The following is a 15,029-nucleotide window of genomic DNA, read 5'->3' as shown; positions in this document are numbered from 1 at the left end:
TACACTTCAATTAGTCAGGAGCAGATGCACTTCATGGGTTGGGATTGGGAGGCATAGAAGTACTGAATGGACAAATTTAGTAATTGTTTAGATGTTATTTCTTTTATTTATTTATTTATTTTTATTTTTTTTTTATTTTCTTTTAGCTGGCAAAATACGGTAAACTCCCATGTGTTGAGAGGCGGTGAAGTGTTTTATTTAAATACCATATACTGTACATACCAAACATTGGAATCATAATTTAGAACGATGAATAGAACAAAAAGTATACTGAAGAAATTTTTTTTAAAAGTATAAATATATTTTTATACTTTTATTTGCCTCTTCAAGAAACCGAACCTCGTCCAATTTGCAAAAAAAGAGATTTTTCAAGATATTAAATGCAAGGACCCTGAGGTACTTTTGGTAATTGTAATTAAAATGCTTATCGAAATTCGAAATTTAGTTATATCTACATGTAAATAAACTGTTGCAAAATTTGACACAAAAGATGACTAAAAATTCAAATTAAACTTGTCAACATGGATGTAAAGACAATGGATAATATAATGTAGGAATGTTTTGGATCATCCGATTCATCCCTTGAAGAAATAGGAATTCGAGATTTCAACAGTTAGTCCTGGTTGTAGAAAATTTCGCTAATTCTAGCCAGTTTGGGATGTTGTTTTATTTATATATTTTTAATTTGATTTGTAAATTTTATAAATAAAAATAAATCATTCAATTGTATTATATACATGATCAAAAAAATAAAAATTTCAAAATATGATAACTTGAATAAAGAAAACTATTATTAACTAAGTAATTTGAAAAAAAGATCTTTTTTCTTTTGTAAAAGAATCGTAGGATCAGGCTTTATAATTACTTCATTTTCATTATTTTCTTTTTTATCTCTATTTGTGCGTATCATCCTAACTACTGTATAAAATGCTCTCTCAACATTTACACACATCAATACCGAACTTTCAATAAATTCACAATTAAGTCTTCTTGCCATATTCATCCCTTCTTCTCTTGAGACTTCGCGTTCAGTAATTTTATCACATTTGTTACCAACAAGCATAATTGGAACATTATCAACAGTGCCTTTCACACGAGCGATTTGATCCCAGAAATGCTCTATCCGTTCAAATGTTGAACGTTCGGATATAGAATAGACTAAAAGAAACCCTTGTCCGTCTCTGAGTATGATTTCAATATTTCAATAAAAAAAGTAGATTGAAATAAATGACACCTCAGTAATATGTATAATTTAATTGGTTTATATCATTAGCAATACCGATGGTTACATAAATTTACCTAATCCATTGATCACGTAATGTATTATACTCTCCTATTAAATTTAATCAAAAGAGATAAAAAAGAAATCTTTGTCAATAATAAGAATGATATTTACTATTATAAATATATTACATAAAATATCAAATTATATATATATATATATATCTTCTTATAAAGTTCATTTGTTTCGTTTATTAAAAAAAATGAATCAACAATTAAATATTAAATAGCGCACCCTTTATGGGAAGTACTTCCAGTATACAGGGATGGTCATCAATGACAACTTGCTTTCGATATGAATCTTCGATTGTTGGATCGTATGTCTAATATTAATATAGCATCGATTAGATGACAAACAAATAATAACTTTATACTACCGTATATCTGTAGAATTTCATAAATGGTTAATTGATGAAAACACACACCTCTATAACCAATAAAATAAATATTCCCGAATTAATAAACAAATAAGATGAGATCAATTTAATATATTAATTCCTTTCAAAACCTACCACTGAAATGATTTAGGCATATCTGTTTAAATATTTATCATGTAAAAAATAGGAAAAAAATAAAAAAAAAATAAAAAATAAAAATAAAAAAATTAAATTTCATAGGTAACTACAACTTTTTTTTAAAAAAAATTAATTCTTCAAAAGTCTAATATTAAAGACGAACATGAATTGTGAGAGCAGCCTAAATAACGAAAAAATAAAAAATAATATATTATTTACTTTTTTAAAAATAAAATAATTAAAATTATAATACCTTGCCAACCCCGTTAGCCCCGAGTAAAACAAGCTTATATAACATTATATTGGAATGGTAAAGAAGCTGCTGAAGAGTTAGGAACACAGCAGTGAAAAAAACTGATCTGATTATTGTGGGAATTAACGGGATATATTTTATTACGCAATACGCAGTTTAGTAATTTTAACTTTTCTATAAATAGGTATAATATTCCTATTATGCATATTATCCATATGAAAATAAAATAGCATTATTTTCACGTATTAGTGTATTACGTATCAAAATTTCACTTTAATACAAATGATAACTCATATTGTACATTTACATTAAATTTTTATTATATTTTCTAAAAAAAGAAATTGATAGAATTGATGGAAAAATCGCAACAATCAACGATTATCACAAATTTAATAAATTTAACAATTGATAATCGACAATCAACGATTTAATAAATTTAACAATTGATAATCTTTTCTTAATTATAATAAAAGTTTCACTTTTTATTTATATTTTAGGAATTGTAAATAAAAAAAAAATCCTTATAAACTTCTTTTTTCACTATCTCCCACAGTGAAAAGTTCCTCCCTGTTTTATAAAACACATTTCATTTTTTTTTAAAAAAAAAAAATGTCTCCGAATTCTCATCCTCAAGCACTTACGCATATCTTGGTATTAAAATTTTTAGAGAATCATAATTATACTTCAGCTTTAGAAGCTTTTCGTCAAGAAGCAAAAGAAATTATTGAAGAAGAACAAGATAATGAGCAAATTAATGAACCATTAACGACCATCATTCAAGATTATTTATTTAATCAATTACGATCTAATGTTGAAAATATATCGTTAGAAAGGTAAATAATGAAAAGTAACTTTTGAAAACAGGTTCTTTTATTAACACTCTTTTATCTTCTTTTTTCTCGAATACAAATAATAGAAGTATCGATGATTATTTGATTACACCAGGGGATAATAAATTTCCTCGATATCTTTGCGAATCATTTCCACAAATTCATAATAATAATATTTTGTGCGTACGCACACAAACACTTCCAATAAGAAATTTTAGTGATGGAGAATATCAATTCTCAGAAATTCCTACTATAATCACAGGATCAGCAGATAAATCTATTCGATTAACATCATTACTTACGGGAGATACATTTAATGTTTGTAATAATATTCATAAAGGAGGAATACTTTGTATGGATTTTCATCCAAATTATCATCGTTTAGTGTTAACAGGATCAATGGATTCAACATGTGCATTAATAAATATTACTACTCTGGATGTATTACAAACTTTTAAAGATCATTTAAAATATGTTGTTAGAGCAAGATTTTCAATCGATGGAAATATGATCGTAACAGCATCTTATGATCACACAATTAATATTTATAAGGTTGTAAATGATGAAAGTAATCCAATTTTATCACCAACAAGTCCCTATACTCCATTAACTCCTTCAACACCAAATACACCTTTACCAAAATATAATAAAATTCATTCGACAAGATTTGGTGGAAATATTGAATCAATGTGTTTTTTACCTGACAATCAATATTTAGTTGTAGGAGTACGTGGTGATAATTACCTTCATTATATTAATTTAACTAATTTTAGTGATAAAAAATATAATATGAACAGCAATGGTGATGATTGGGTTTCATTTACTCCGATGGATATTTCTCCATCCCCGCGGAATCGGGGAAAATATTTATTGGTTTCTACTGATGATGACAATGGTAGAATAATTTTATTTCGTACTCATTCTTCTCAACAAATTTATAATTTTTATGATTTAGAAGTGATTCCTAATAGGAAATTAACAAATCCAAGACATTGTTGGCATCCAAATGGAAAATATTTCTTTACTTTTGGTATAGATTCTTTTATCAGAGTTTATGATGTTACCACCAAATCTATTGTACATAAATTAATAGGTCATAAAGATATTGTTAGAGATATATGGTTTGATCAAGATAGGGATTTATTAATTTCTTGTGGTTTTGATAAAACAGTTAAAATTTGGAGTGTTGATGATACTACTAATTCAAATAGTAATAGTCAATTAAATGGCAATTAATTAATATATTTTAAGAAAGATTAAAAATAATTTAAATATCATATTCTTTATTTAATAAATTCATATTTTAATATAATTTTTCTTTCTCTTAAGTAATACTAATACTTCCATCTTCATTACCAAAATATGCACATTTTGCCATATTAACAAATAATCCAACTTCGACCACACCAGTTAATAATTTAATTTTTTCTAATAATTCTTTTGGTTGTTTAATTAATCCAAAGTATGCATCAATAACAAAATTACCATTATCACTTATAACGGGTCCTGCTTTTGCTTTTGCCATACGTAGAATAGGATTTTCACATCCTAATACTTTTAACGAGTTCATTACTCGTAGATATGCAAATGGAATAACTTCAATTGGTACTCCTTGTTTCCACTAGGGAATGAAGAGAAAATTACGTATATAAATAAAAAAGTAGAACCTTTTTTTTAAAAAAAATAATTTACTTACTTTTTCACCGAGCGTAGTTGAACGCTTAGAATAATCTGCTACAATTATAAATTTCTTTGCCGCTTCTGCAACTAACTTCTCTCGAAGATGACATGCTCCTCCTCCTTTGATCGCATTCAAATTTTCATCGACCTATAGTTAACAAGTGATTATATCAAAAGAAGAATTCAAATCCCTGTACTTAAATCTCAATATACTGTCAATGAGTAGAATTAAGAACCTCCTTTTTAAAAGAAATTATCATTACCTCATCAGCTCCATCAATTGTCACGTCAAGTTCTGGATACCTTCACATTAAAAAAAAGAAATTATTTCTCTCATATGTCTGAAAAAAAACACTTTTTTTTTAAAGCTCTGATATTTACGTATCAATATCACCCAAATTTAATCCACCTTCGGTAATTAATAATCTACTTTGAAAACTAGTAGGTATATAAATATTTTCTTTATTTAACGAATCTTTGAGTTGTATTATTCTTTCTATTACATATACTACAGTACTTCCTGAACCTATCCCAATGATTTTTTTTTCACTAGTAATATTTTCATCTACTGCTTTATATGCCGCTAACTTCTTGGCTTCACTTAATGTGAGCATTTTTTTTAAATGTTTTGGAGGGAATTAAGAAAGTGACGGTGGATAGTTATCCAAATACTAATGTCATGCAACTTTAAAAATTTATCCATTGCTGTGGTAGTACAATTAGTGCAATAGATTTCTAAATTTGCTGAACCCTGTGACAATGTTGGCCATCGTGACAATTACTATTAACGTTTAGTCAGTGTTTCGTTGGGAAATCAAACATGATAAAGACTAGTTGATCGTCGAAAGAGATTCACATGACTTGCACATGTTGATCGAAGAATAGAATTACTAGAGTCTATACTGATACAAAGAAAGATATCGTGAAAAGTTATTTTATTTTACAAACTCCCATAACGAAAAAAAATTCGGGATAAAAATCTAATAAAATGATCATTATATAGTCCCAATTTTTTATTGTTACTTTATAAACCTAAATTAGATTATGAATTAAAAAAAAAAATTATAAAATAATCAATAATCTTTTTAGTAAAAAAAAAATATGAAGTATTATTATTATAGTTCTTCCTCTTCAATTTTTAATTTCTTCAATTCTTTTTTTTCTTTTTGTCTTGCTAAATATCTCGCTTTAGCATCAGAAATTGTTTTCTCATCAGCTTTTCTAGCGAATTTCTTTGCCAATTCTTCTTGTTTCTTACTTTCCTCTTCTTCCTTCTCCCTTTGAGTTTTTAATATTTGTTCTTCTAATTCACGACTTTGTTTTTCACGCCTACGCTTTTCTTCATAATATTTTGATTTATCATTTTCACCAAATCTTTTACTATTATAAGATCTAGAATCATAATAATCTTTTGAAGATGATGAGGTTGAATAACTAGAATTCTTCTTTTTGGATATATTTAGCCCTGCTGATAATAATTGTCGTTTATCTACTATTTGATCGTCATCATTTAACATTACAATTTTACCAGATGCACGAGCTTCTTCTGCAAGTTCTTTATCAGTTTTTTGTTTATTATATTCACCATCTTCAGATAATGTCCTTTTTTTATTAGATGATAATGCTGATCTACTTGCTTCTATCGCTGCTGTTTTTGCTGTACTAGCTTGATCCAATATATTACGATAAAATTTTGTCGTATCTGTTGAACCATTTGCATCTTTTTCTATTTTTTCAGCAAAGGAGGTAAGTAAATTAATAAATAAAATATTATTTATAAATATTGAATTCTATGATACATAAATATATATATATATATATCAAAAGGTATATATATATATCAAAAGATGTATATACAGTCTAACCTCGATATACCGATATTCGATATACCGATATACTATTAAAAACTTGTTATACCGATAAAATTTTATTTTCCCACTATATGTGAGGACATATAAATATCGGTATAACTTTGATATAACGATATTTTCTAAAAATTTCATATATGTCCCGACATATCGTTATATAAAGGTTTGACTGTATATATCAAAAGATGCTTAAAAAATTTTCTGATTTTGCTTACCTCGTCTTTTCTCTTCTTCTTCAGCTTTCTTCAATTCTTCTTGTTGTACTTTATATCTATTATTGTTTAAAAGAAATTAGATTAATATGAAATTAATTTAAAACATTTTATATAAAAATTTAAAAAAATTACATACGCTTGAGTAACAAATTTTTCTTTATTTTCAAATTCATCTCCTTCAGCTTCTCTTTCTTTTTGTATTTTACGTTCTTGCGCTAGAGTATAATCACGTTTGCGTATTTCTGAGGCTCTTAATAAATCATTTACATATCTAGGCTTTATTTAAAAAAAAAATATATTTTCATATTAATCCTTATATATATATATAATTTTAAAAGAATTTCCTTAAAGAAAAAGTAAAAAATAAAAATAAATAAATAAAAATAAATAAATAAAAATAATAAAAATACCTTATTAGAAGAAGCGCTATTAATTCCTTTAAGTGCTTGTATTGTTTTTTTTTCAGCATTTTTCATATCGTCATAAACTTCATCGTAAGAAAATACTGTAGGATCTTCCTCCAAAGCAGCTTTATGTTGTTCTTGTACAGATTTACTTAAAGAAGTGTCTTTATTTATTAAAGTTCTATTAACTCTTCTTGTTGAATTTACTTCTTTTGTTGTAGTATTATCTTCATCTTCATCAAATATAGATCTTTGTAAAGTTTTTTTAACAGACAAATTTAAACCATACTTTAGTTGTTTATTTTGCTGCATTTTTTTTTTTTACAAGAAATAGTACAAAAAAAAATTTATTTAGAAAAAAAAAAAAAAAAAATTTAAAAAAATGTATTACATTTAATATTGGGTTTAAAGGACGTCATCAGTATTTTTTTTTGGGAAGCAATTGAAAAATTTGGTTTATTTATGTTTTTAATAAAATCCTTAGTAATTTAGTATTACATTTTAATTAGTAAATCTATATTAAATATATATGATTTAGTTAAGCAATAAAAGTCGTGATTTAATTTTTACAAGTTACATAGAAGGCAATTATTTTGTTTTTTTTTTAGGTGATTTACTGTATATCTAATAAACTATATTCAATGACAAATTGTCTTTAGCATTGCTACATTAGCTAACCAAAGATCATGACAAAGTAAACACTGTCATTAGCAAATAAAAAAAAAGAAACTTTTAATTCATAATAATTTGTTTGTGTTTGTGATTTATATAATCTATACGTGTTTGTGTTTGTAATATAATAACGAAGATGAAGTATTAATAAAGATAAAGTAAAGCGAAATAAAAAATGAAATATTATAAGTACATTAACGAATTATTATAAGTACATTAACGAAAGAATATTAACGAAATAAAAGGAGTATTAACGAAATATTATTAACGAACGAAATATTATTAACGAACGAAATATTATTAACGATAAAATGTTATTAACGATATTAACGAAGTTAACGAAGTATTAATGTTAACGATATTAACGAATATTAATGTTATTAACGATATTAACGAATTATTAAATCGAAATGTGTGATCCGTTTTCAAAATGGTGTAGCCTATTAATCTGGCCTTCTTTTTAGGCTACACCATTTTGAAAACGCTTCCTCTACAATACGCTGTCCCTGCCGAAATCGTAAGTGCCACTTCTATGAAATATTTTATCATAGTCTTGTTCATCCACCAAGTTGAAGACAGGAGATGGCGGGAGTACAGGTGGTTGAGGTGCGAGAGCAATTGGCGGAAGAGGAGGATTAGGAGGATTAACTACCGCTATCGCTGCCGCTGCTGCTGCTGTTGCTGTTGCTGTTGCTGTTGCTGCTGGTGGTGCTGGTGCAGACATTCTTTAAAAAAAAGTTCTCTTGGTATTTTAACGTGGAATTTGTGAACAATCAAATTTTTTTTATTCTAGTTTATATAAAATGATAGATTTCGTAGTTTTTAATTATATTTTCCTTTAAAGTTCAAAAAATTCTCACGTTATAAAAATGGCTTTGATCTTTATGTTTATGAAAAGTATTGCTAAGTGATCACTATTAAAAAAATGATCTTGCTATGATTATTTTTGAATTTACTTGATTTTTTTATTTTTTTATTTTTTTTTATTTTTTTTTTGCTGATTCAATTGCTTATTTATAATTTTTTAGTTTGACACCATCTATATTATAAAACTGTAATATAATATATTTTATATCTGGTATATATTTATTTATTATATATATATATATGCAAAATATAATATTTATATATATATGTGTAATATATTTATATATATAATGTATTATATACAACTATACTGTATATATTATGTAATATATATATATATATATATGTTGTATTACGGAATGGTCGATGGAAATTTTCTGTAAATTATCATTTCTATTAGTGATTCTGTTTTATTTTTCATTTTTAATTATAAAAATTATAATTATAATAATTCTTTGTTAATATTTAAACATCATCATTTACTTTTTTTTTATTTCTTATACTATAATATGTAATTTATATATTTTTGATTACCAAGTTTAGTCTCAAAATTTAGAATAATTTGTTTAGATAATTAATTTGAGATTGTTAAAATTTAATAATAAAAAAAATATAATCGTAAGAAATTAAATTTGCAAAAAATGATAGTGATGTACTGTATGTATATTATATAGTAAATATGGTAAATAGATCATCTCTATAATGCTTTTGTATTACCGTTGAAACCGGGTAAAATGTAAATGTACAACCTATCCATATTTAGCATACATATTAACATGTGGTTCCTAAAAAAACGGCATCATGGCTGTATGCTAGTAAAAAGTTCTTTCAACCTTCGGGCGATTACTTGATTGATTATATAAGAACGTCGATATCAGTGTTATACACAACTAATATAAAAAATATTTAACATATCATATTACTTATTTACTTTATTATAAATATGTCATAACATCGTCAGTGGATGTTGCATTCTTCTGGCATAATAATAATACATTTTAAATATTTGTAAAAAAAAATAAATAAAATAAATAAAATTCGAATCAACAAAAAAAGATCATTTGACCGCCAACAAAGAGTCTCGACTCTAAAGTAAATTATATATATTATGGCAACTGAAAAATTGTATACCCGGTAGCGATTTATTTACAAAAATTAAATGGCGTTTTGTGTTTTACCATATTTATCACTTAAAGATGTTAAAACCTGGTAATAAATTATTTAATTTATCTATATTTGTACACTCCAATTAGTACTACAATAATAATAAAAAGATTAAGAAAAAAAAATTAATAATTATTTTTTATGACTCTTTCATGATTATTATTATTATTATTATTATTATTATTATTATTTTGTCCTCGCCTCTTCGGTTATTGCTTGTTCCAGATTTGTCTTGTTTAATCACATGGAAGTTTTTTCCTCCTTTTAAAAAATTTTCAAAGCTTTCGGTTACCATATGTGTATTTTATAAATATAATGAAAAATGGAAATGTGATACAATTATATAAATATTTTATATTATAGATTTCAACCCGCAGTCCGCATTTTGTAACGGTAACATCTTTTTTAATTAATTATGATAACGCCTTATATGCTAACAACGTGGGAAACTTACATGCATACGAAGTGCATACGAAGCGGTCACAACAGTAGCAGATCTCGCACGCAACTCCTACACATTTGATATATATTTATGATTGTCTCAAATTTGAAAGGAGGTTTATATTACAATTTTTCTGCCGATTATGTGTAATACGTTACGTTACTAGTTACTACGATGCATTTCATTATTTTATTTTATTATATGCATAAACCATTTGATTTATATTACCGAATATATTATTCGCAAGAAAAAAAAAATAAAAATTTCTTTTACTTTTTTTAACAGCTTTTTTTTTAACAGATTGCGATAATATTGTTGCATGATTTGGAAATTGATTTGTATAATTTTGGAAGGTTTGAATCCGTTATTATTAGCTTTGTCGTCCGAATATATCATTATTTTTTAACAATCGTTTAAAGTAACCTATAGATATTATTATTTCCAATAACTGAAATATAATAACTACGGGATCCTTTTTTTTATTTGTTTGTTCACAAGTTTTGGGGGATCAGGATTTTCCCCATTCAGCCAATCCATATATGCTGTATATCACTAAATGTATCATATTATATTATTTATATTATTATAATAAGATCTTATTGTTTTTTATTCTTTTGTTTTAAAAAAGAAAATTCCAAAGTAAACCCATTCCCAGGATTAACATTAATTCCTTACCGGTTAATTTCCTCCCGGTTAATTAACCCAAATTAAAATATACCTTTACAAAAGCTTTTTAATTTAAAAGTTTTTTTTTTTATATAAAAAAATTTTATTCATTTGCATAATAATATTGTATCATGTAATATAAATAAATAAATCAATGTAAGCAGAATGTCAGTTGATAAAAATGTAATATTATAATTGTGACTATAGAAAGGAATTTTTCTTATTTCAAAAATCTTTAAATGCATATTTTTTAAATCAATCAATAATACTGTAAATAATTTCAATATATTTTGACGTGTGATCATTCTAATTCTAATAAAAACATAATCGTTTTATTTTAAAAGAATTTCAATTACATTTGAAAAAAAAGTTACAGCTGACTATCTACTACTAATTGTGTTGAACAAAAGCCACATTAGTCATCATGAGGAAATATCAAAAAATAATATATGAATATTATGAAAAAAAAATCAAATGGCAGTATTAGTTATTGATATTTAATTTTTTTTTAATTTTTTTTTTACCCACTTTCTTTCAGATACTAACTATTACGAAAAAAGAAAAAGAAGAAAAATAACATGAAGTGAAATCATCATTTAATCATCATAAAAATATGAAATGATTTAATTAATTACTTATTTTGTGTACAAATATGTATTACTAATGTACCAAACTTTCATATAATTATAAAATACAATTAGTTATGCTAAATAAATTGCGGTTATTATAATATCTTACGTTAAGTCGCAAAGAATGTTGGTGTGACACTGTGACAGGGTATTTGCCGCGTGGAAAAAGATGTTTTTTTTGTATCGCCCAAATAAATGGAATTTTTTTTTTTTAAAAAAAAAAAATCGCATTGTTACAATACATAGAAACGACCGACTCACTTGATTATTAAAGATAATTCTAACAAAGACATTAAAAAATCCCGCATAAACAATAGTAAAACATTTAAGTGTCAAAATATATTGTACAGTATATTTTGTATGCAGCGCAAGAAAAGGAATAAATTTGCTACAGGAGTAACAAATGTTTCAAAAAAACCCAGCAATTAAATAACATTCACATATTATGCTGAGGATCATAAAGATGCAGAGAAACTAGAACATGTAAGACAAGGAATATGGAGTCATTACAAAAGAATTTGTTTCCTCTAATGCAAATACAAATCATATTATTGGTATAATGCGGGCTGTTTATTTTTAGCAAAAAATAATTTGTCTCCCAGGCTTTTGCCTTCTATTGTTAAAGAATTTTTGGAGGCAATATCAAATTCTAATAAAGAAGAAATTTGGGATAAATTATTTGGTGTTATAACATTTAGTATGATGATTAAGCAATCTCTAACTCAGGGACAAGGACGAGCTCCTTTTAATAAAAAGGATTTCGAAATACTTTCCTCCCAAGGAACATATTCATGTCTTAGTCGTCGAGCCGTGAACAGGAATACTTGAGTAAGTCACCTCATTGCAGGCATTATTCAACAAGTCCGTCTATATTATTTTTTGCTTCGCCTTTACTAAGTATAGAATTTTTAGACTATGAAAAACTCACTCCATCGTTGTTCACCCGAGACGGAAGGCAAATAAGTAGACTAACATACGTCTTTAAAGATTATATACGTATGATGTATCAACCGCTCGCCTTGAAATGATGGGGCGGTACTCATGAAGATATTCGCCTCGAAACGATCAAGATCTTTGTGAAATGCTCTGTGTATTTATATCTAAAAACAATTGCTCATCGAGGCGCCATCAAACCTTTATCAGATTGGTCGTTCCTAAAATGCATCATTAACTTGTCAGTGCTCTCTATAGTTGCGGGTTAAACTAGTTTTTGAATTTGGCAAAACGTCTAAACCTCAGTTTCGACAATTTTTTTATAAGAATTTATTATAGTTTCGCCATTACATATAATTTTTATAGTTAGGTTTTACCAATTTAAGTTTTTAATATAGTTTTACCAAGTTTCGCATTTATTATGGAGTTTCGCCTGCAACCTTAGTGCTGCTCTCATTTTATAAAGATAATTTCAAACTCATACCGGAAAACTTATATAGGGTTGAAATGGGCAAGGAAATCTCGATTATGCAATAGAACGTTCAACAGGTAGTATCCTTGGTATAATCAAAGTTAAGAAGGAAGATTTTATGAAGGGATTTGCTCAGGCGTCCTTGCAGATGAATTCAACTTTAACTTTGGGACGCAATAGTTCAGCATCCAGCATTCCAGCCATCCAATTCATGCAATTCTGATATTATTGGAAAGTTCTCGTCATGCTTTTTTTTTAACAAGCAAGAATCCATTCACTGAAAGGCAAGATATTCTATCCTAAATATCGGCCAGAATTATAGCATAGAGCTGGCTGAATTAACTGCAGATTTACAGCGCCACCTGGGTACTATCAAGGCGATTTTTTGGCAACCCAGAGTAAGCTTCTTAAGCGCAGAAACAAAGGTGTAAAAGCAGGCTTACGCCTGGCACGATATAGTTTATATAGATACATTACACTTTAGTTGACTCAAATAGAGTATAACGTCCTGGTACACCAACATAATCACAAAAAACCCCTAAGTGGTCCTGGTACTTTATAGTCTACTTGGGTACATTATAATCTAATTGATTAATATGTAGACTATTAATGTCCTGATACATTATAGTCTACATATTAATACTATAATGTCCTGATACATTATAGTCTAGAGTCTAGATAAAAAATACTATAATACCAACTATAATACCAACAAGATCCTGTATTATTTTACCATATTTTTATTACTTGTCTAAACAAAAATTAAAAAAGTTTAATTTATTGCTTTAACTGGAAAAGTTCTTAATTAAAAGTATTATTATATTTCTTGAAAAAATTAAATCTAAGTATGAGTGTTAATTTAATTAATTATTTTTATATAAATTAAAAAAAGGATTTTTTTCTTGTAATCTTATTTGATAGTTGATATTCTAGAATGATTTGTAACATCTTCCAAATAGAAAACTCAGGCCAATAACAATTCTCAAAATGTATATAACAATCTTGATGACATTGCCATAAAAGAAAATCACTCAATCGAATTTCACCTGATGTTCGAATAAGAATTTCTAAAGGTGGACATCCATGAGTAAATAAACATTGTTCTATTAAATTTTCATTAATATCTCCTACTTGTATTTGTTTATTTTCTACCATTTTTACAATTGATTTTACAGAATTGGTAATTTCATCTCTTGAAGTATAAGAAAAACATACATTCAATATAGATCTATTATTTTTTAAATAAATATTATAAATTAAATAAAATTAAATATAATTTCATATTTTTATTTTTTCTTTTTTTTTAAAAAAAAAATATTATTTACCGATTATTATTTTTTGTCATTTCAACTGCTTCTTCTATAACTTCTCTCAAATCTTGTGAAACATAAGACATATTTCCTAATATTCTGACACAAACTCCATACTTTTTCACGGTTTTGCTGAAGAAAATTTTTGTTATTTTTAAATTTTTTGAAAAAAAAAAGAAATACGTGTAAATATTCAATTCAGTAATTATTACCTCTGACACAATTCTATTAACTTCGTTTTAGCCAGATGCATAAGTGCATCTACTTCTTCTTTTGGTCGCTTAAAATTCTCAATGCTAAATGCGTATACAGTAACAACTTTAATACCAAGCTGTAAACAAATGTCCAATACCTAAATAAAGTTCAATTTTAATATATTTATACTATCGAATCAAAAAAAAAAAAAAAGCAAAAAAAAAATATATATATATAACTTGCCTCTTCCATTTTAAGAAATCCCCTATAATGCCCTTCCGCTGTTTGAACATTTATTTTTCTTGCAAATCTTCTATTACCATCCATAATAAAACCAATGTGCTGAGGGATTTTTCCATATTTTAATATTTTTATCAAGAATTCATGGAATTGTTTGGATAAAGATTTTGGTGAGGATGGTATTGTAGAATCAAATACTTCTTTGTCAGTTGTTTTTGAATCATGCGTTAACGTTGAGACGGTAGACATAGTAGATAATGAGTTGGGAGGAAAAGAAAATGCATTATCGTTATCTGTAATTATATGTGTAACCGTAGATCTACATTAATTTTTTTTTACCAGTATCCTGACACGTTTATTAGAAATTTAAAAAAAAAATTGATCTGCGGCATT

The 15,029-nt window shown here is 26.3% G+C and overlaps 6 protein-coding genes across 6 annotated transcripts; 1 reads left to right on the top strand and 5 right to left on the bottom strand.

Annotated features, from left to right (window-relative positions):
- Positions 1-793: 793 nt before the first annotated feature.
- Positions 794-2,094, bottom strand: OCT59_010770 (uncharacterized protein; the record flags this gene model as incomplete). Its single annotated transcript, XM_066136099.1, has 7 exons — positions 794-1,181; positions 1,300-1,333; positions 1,517-1,604; positions 1,659-1,665; positions 1,790-1,815; positions 1,960-1,977; positions 2,050-2,094. The coding sequence occupies 7 exons, from the start codon at positions 2,092-2,094 to the stop codon at positions 794-796; spliced, it is 606 nt and encodes a 201-aa protein (XP_066000763.1).
- A 506-nt stretch (positions 2,095-2,600) lies between these two features.
- On the top strand, positions 2,601-4,367 carry OCT59_010769 (uncharacterized protein). The gene is made up of 2 exons (XM_025310644.2): positions 2,601-2,882; positions 2,966-4,367. The coding sequence occupies exons 1-2, from the start codon at positions 2,659-2,661 to the stop codon at positions 4,113-4,115; spliced, it is 1,374 nt and encodes a 457-aa protein (XP_025180434.1). The 5' UTR covers positions 2,601-2,658; the 3' UTR covers positions 4,116-4,367.
- OCT59_010768 (ribose-5-phosphate isomerase rki1) lies at positions 4,128-5,225 on the bottom strand. The gene is made up of 4 exons (XM_025316496.2): positions 4,941-5,225; positions 4,823-4,862; positions 4,576-4,707; positions 4,128-4,500 (listed from the first exon to the last, which is right to left on the bottom strand). Exons 1-4 carry the CDS (start codon positions 5,171-5,173, stop codon positions 4,204-4,206), a joined length of 702 nt encoding a protein of 233 aa, XP_025180435.1. The 5' UTR covers positions 5,174-5,225; the 3' UTR covers positions 4,128-4,203.
- Positions 5,226-5,478: 253 nt separating this feature from the next.
- On the bottom strand, positions 5,479-7,398 carry OCT59_010767 (uncharacterized protein). The gene is made up of 4 exons (XM_025316497.2): positions 7,053-7,398; positions 6,779-6,918; positions 6,643-6,698; positions 5,479-6,285 (listed from the first exon to the last, which is right to left on the bottom strand). Exons 1-4 carry the CDS (start codon positions 7,356-7,358, stop codon positions 5,675-5,677), a joined length of 1,113 nt encoding a protein of 370 aa, XP_025180436.2. The 5' UTR covers positions 7,359-7,398; the 3' UTR covers positions 5,479-5,674.
- Positions 7,399-8,208: 810 nt separating this feature from the next.
- Positions 8,209-8,442, bottom strand: OCT59_010766 (uncharacterized protein; the record flags this gene model as incomplete). Its single annotated transcript, XM_066136098.1, has 1 exon — positions 8,209-8,442. One exon carries the CDS (start codon positions 8,440-8,442, stop codon positions 8,209-8,211), a length of 234 nt encoding a protein of 77 aa, XP_066000762.1.
- A 5,331-nt stretch (positions 8,443-13,773) lies between these two features.
- On the bottom strand, positions 13,774-14,885 carry OCT59_010765 (uncharacterized protein; the record flags this gene model as incomplete). Its single annotated transcript, XM_025316498.2, has 4 exons — positions 13,774-14,119; positions 14,217-14,333; positions 14,414-14,553; positions 14,640-14,885. 4 exons carry the CDS (start codon positions 14,883-14,885, stop codon positions 13,774-13,776), a joined length of 849 nt encoding a protein of 282 aa, XP_025180437.1.
- Between the last annotated feature and the right edge of the window lie 144 nt (positions 14,886-15,029).

Source organism: Rhizophagus irregularis, chromosome 19 (assembly GCF_026210795.1).
Source record: "Rhizophagus irregularis chromosome 19, complete sequence".
Taxonomy (NCBI): Eukaryota; Fungi; Glomeromycota; class Glomeromycetes; order Glomerales; family Glomeraceae; genus Rhizophagus; species Rhizophagus irregularis.
The sequence above is the reverse complement of the archived record's forward strand: the minus strand, read 5'-3'. Positions and strand labels throughout refer to the sequence as shown.

Coding starts and splice junctions, on each gene's coding strand:
- OCT59_010768 (XM_025316496.2), bottom strand. CDS start 5,173: ATGCTCACATTAAGTGAAGCCAAGAAGTTAGCGGCATATAAAGCAGTA. Junction 4,863..4,940: donor AATTTGGGTGATATTGATAC/GTAAATATCAGA, acceptor TTTAATGTGAAG/GTATCCAGAACTTGACGTGA. Junction 4,501..4,575: donor CAACTACGCTCGGTGAAAAA/GTAAGTAAATTA, acceptor TTCATTCCCTAG/TGGAAACAAGGAGTACCAAT.
- OCT59_010767 (XM_025316497.2), bottom strand. CDS start 7,358: ATGCAGCAAAATAAACAACTAAAGTATGGTTTAAATTTGTCTGTTAAA. Junction 6,919..7,052: donor ATAGCGCTTCTTCTAATAAG/GTATTTTTATTA, acceptor TTTTAAATAAAG/CCTAGATATGTAAATGATTT. Junction 6,286..6,642: donor AGAAGAAGAGAAAAGACGAG/GTAAGCAAAATC, acceptor CTGAAAAAATAG/AAAAAGATGCAAATGGTTCA.
- OCT59_010769 (XM_025310644.2), top strand. CDS start 2,659: ATGTCTCCGAATTCTCATCCTCAAGCACTTACGCATATCTTGGTATTA. Junction 2,883..2,965: donor GAAAATATATCGTTAGAAAG/GTAAATAATGAA, acceptor TACAAATAATAG/AAGTATCGATGATTATTTGA.